General features: G+C 36.8%; 1 protein-coding gene across 1 annotated transcript in view; it reads right to left on the reverse strand.

Annotated features, from left to right (window-relative positions):
* Positions 1–3,449, reverse strand: part of LOC107467082 (uncharacterized) — a 17,727-nt gene that overhangs the window by 9,884 nt on the left and 4,394 nt on the right. The window contains exons 3-5 of the mRNA XM_052254382.1: positions 1,689–1,754; positions 1,507–1,605; positions 1,338–1,403 (exon numbers count right to left, since the gene is read on the reverse strand). Coding sequence (XP_052110342.1) covers positions 1,338–1,403; positions 1,507–1,605; positions 1,689–1,754 — 231 coding nt within the window. The remainder of the gene's footprint in view (positions 1–1,337; positions 1,404–1,506; positions 1,606–1,688; positions 1,755–3,449) is intronic.

The raw sequence follows: 3,449 nt of genomic DNA on the forward strand, positions 1-3,449 counted from the left end.
TGGCAATCCTTCAGATTTTTGCTCCTGTTTGCCACTCGGGACATTGGTGGTTGTGGCTAATAAATACAAGACGAAATTTTTTTAAGACCAAAATTTTTTCTAGTAATCTAACAATATATTTTATCTCATACTTTTAAGAGTATATACTTATTTTGGTCCTAAAAAAATTTCAGACAAGACACTTTAGTCTCCAATTAAAAATTTCGTCTTGTATTTATTAGCCACAACCACCAATGTCCCGAGTGGCAAACAGGAGCAAAAATCTGAAGGATTGCCACATTTCAACAGTCTGTTATTTTATTTGGCATATAAGTAAGTAAGCGTACTAACAAATTTATGAAACAAAAACTTACATATGGATGCGAACTTAATTTTTTCCTATCTATGAAGGGAATGAAATTGGGGTAGGCTTCCACCCTGAATTCTCTGTTCGTTTTCGGAGATATGAATTTCCCCCTTGGGTGATCAGAAAGTGCCATGCTCTACAATAATTGTAATACAAGAAATGAAAACATGAAAATACACAACTTACACCCAATCTAAGCTAACAAATACACCCAAATCCATGCATAAAATACACCCAAAGTTCGTAGAAGTAACACTTACCACAATATCTGAGGGGAGACAGTATATTTGTGCATGAAACCTCTTTTCCTTTTTCTGGTTTAGGATGAGGCAGATGGCAGATACAACCTAGAAATCAATTTTAAATTAATAACCATTGCAGTTGACTTTGGTGTAAAAACATTAATGTTAGTCTAAAATTACCTGACATTCTATATCACTGTTTGCCTGGAGGGATGCAAGGTGTGTTCTCATCAAAATGTACTCTCCTTGGCCAGTGAGAGTGCATATCTCCTCAAACTCGTTAGTATCGCCCTTTGCATCCTCCTTCATTCTCGTCCCCCAGATGTAGCACTTTTCTTTCATATCATCCGGAATTTGATTTGTTCCCCCCCGGTGTTTCAAACTTAGCAGAACTTTCTCCCCCAGTCTCCCTCCGAATTTGCGGACTTTCTTCTTTTCCCTTTGACGCACTGCTTGCTAACTTTTGGACCAAACTGTCCAATTGTTCCAGCATAGTTGCAGCTTCTGGAGATTTTTCCCTATCTGTCTCCTGCGTCGATGCCCCCTCCTAGCTTGAATCTGTCAATCCAAGGCTGAATGATGGCATCGGCAGATCTGTTTTAGGAACATAGCTTGCTGTCCGTGCCATCATCAACAGGGCAGCAGCTTCCTCGGCGTCTGGATGACTGCATCATTATGTATAAGAATAAGAGTAAGAATAAGAATATACGGATGACAAGCAAAGATTGATTTTAGTCTAATTAACTTACATTTTTGTTGGAGCTGGGGGAAGCTTGGGTGTTGTTTCTTGATGTTGTTTGGGGGTTTCAGGAGTGCTGCACAGTTGCACAAAATCGATCAGGAAGAGTATACACCCAAACTCATAGCAAATATACACCCAAACCCTAAACAAATATACACCCAATACTATTTTCTTACGTTTCTCTTGCCCCTTCAATCTGTAGCATAGGGGTTGGTTCGGAATCTGCGTCAGTGGTTGTTTGCTGGGATGGCGGCACAAAAAATTGGATCGGGACTCTAAACAAGAATAAAAATGAAAGGTTAACAACGTATTTGAAAATAATAAGGTTATAAGGTTGAAATATTCTTGGATAACTCACATTGCAAGCGCTTCCGACGGCGTTTGTTCCCTAACAACCATCACATTCGAATCATCCGGAGTCAACCTAAAATACACCCAAAGAAGATCAACAAATACACCCGAACAATTCAAAAAGAAGACGGACTTTGTTTTTTGAGAACTTACATAGTTGCAGTTTTTGCTTTTTTTTTTTGCTGCCTTTTTTTTTTTGAATAAAATAATAAAGGTTTTTTTTGCTGCCTTTTTTTTCTTGAATAAAATAATAAAGGGCTTTTTCTCTAAAAAAAATATATACAGAATTAGAAGTAGAAGTTATTAGAAGAAGAAAAGTAACGGTTATTTGAAAGAGAAATTACATGCTCTGAGACGGCTGGTTTACACTACTCTGTTCTGTGCGTCTTTGAGAGGAAGTATCATCACTTCCCAAGTTGACAGCCGGTAGTCTAAACAGATTTCATGTTATTCAAAACAAATATACATCCAACTTAGTGAACAAGATACACCCAACTTGATGCACAGAATACACCCATATTGTTTCACAGAATACATCCAAATCACGATAACAAGAATTTATTAAATAATAAAGCTTCTTACGTTTCAGAGGACACATAGCGACCTTCTGTCGATCACAGGTCAGCCTGGTTGTCTCTGTGAAACAAGATACAATTATTAGCAAACAAAAGATACCAAAATCTCAAATACACAGCACAGCAAATTAGCAAACAAAAGACACCAAAATCTCAAATACACAGCCCAGCAAGACATACCCCTCTGCAGCAGATTTATCAACGTTTTCTTTTAGCAATTCATCTAGCTCTTCACTTGATATTTCATATCTCTCACTACATTCATAAAAGAAGATTTTAAAAAAAATAATTACGATGATAAACGGTAATATAGCTTACGAGGTACTGTACCCATAAAAGTATTGATCTTCTTCAGGAGGTGAATCCTCCACAACTACTTTTTTCCTTTTTTGTGGTGTTCTGGGTGGAAAAAAAACAGTAACAATCAGAAATAAAAAATTATTTTTATCACAGAATTTTATCCAAAGAAGTGCTTACTCTTTTGGAGTTGTTTTTGTTTCTTTCTTTTTAAAGAAGTGCTTACTCTTTTGGTGTTGTTTTTGTTTCTTTTTTTTTCTTCTCCTTCTCCACAGGCGATGATTCTTCGCTGCTATAAGTTAATAATAGACACTTCAGTTAATACACGAGATCTTTATAAAGAAGCCAAAAGAGAGGAGTAATAATTTCAGGACATTACTCATCACTTGCTTCAGATTCAGATTCTGAATCAGAATCTGACTCCTCTTCCCTCTGCTTTCTTTTTCTTGAGTCCATTCTGCAGGCAAACAATTGTCATTTAGAACATACTAAAAATACACCCAATTCAATTCACGATACACACCCAACTGAGTATAAAATATACACCCGACGCAGCAAACAAAACACACCCTGCTTAATAAACTACATACACCCAACGTGGACAAACAAAATACACCCAAACCCAATAAAGAAATTACACCCAAGTATGGTACTTACTTTTTCCCCTTTTTGCTGGGGTGTTTAATTCCCGAATCCTCCGAGTCTTCTTGAATCTCAGACTCAGAGGTAGAAGTGTCACTCTCGGTAGTTTCTGTCTCCGAAGACGATGTTGAGCTCGCCTTCCTTTTTTTGTTTTTTTTATTTCCTGTTCTTTTTGTTTTTTTTCTTTTTTTCTCATTTTTTCTTTTGTCTCTGCCAAATTCAGAATCCCCTGAAACATGAGATATTTTAGTTAG

Source organism: Arachis duranensis, chromosome 9 (assembly GCF_000817695.3).
Source record: "Arachis duranensis cultivar V14167 chromosome 9, aradu.V14167.gnm2.J7QH, whole genome shotgun sequence".
Classification (NCBI taxonomy): Eukaryota; Viridiplantae; Streptophyta; class Magnoliopsida; order Fabales; family Fabaceae; genus Arachis; species Arachis duranensis.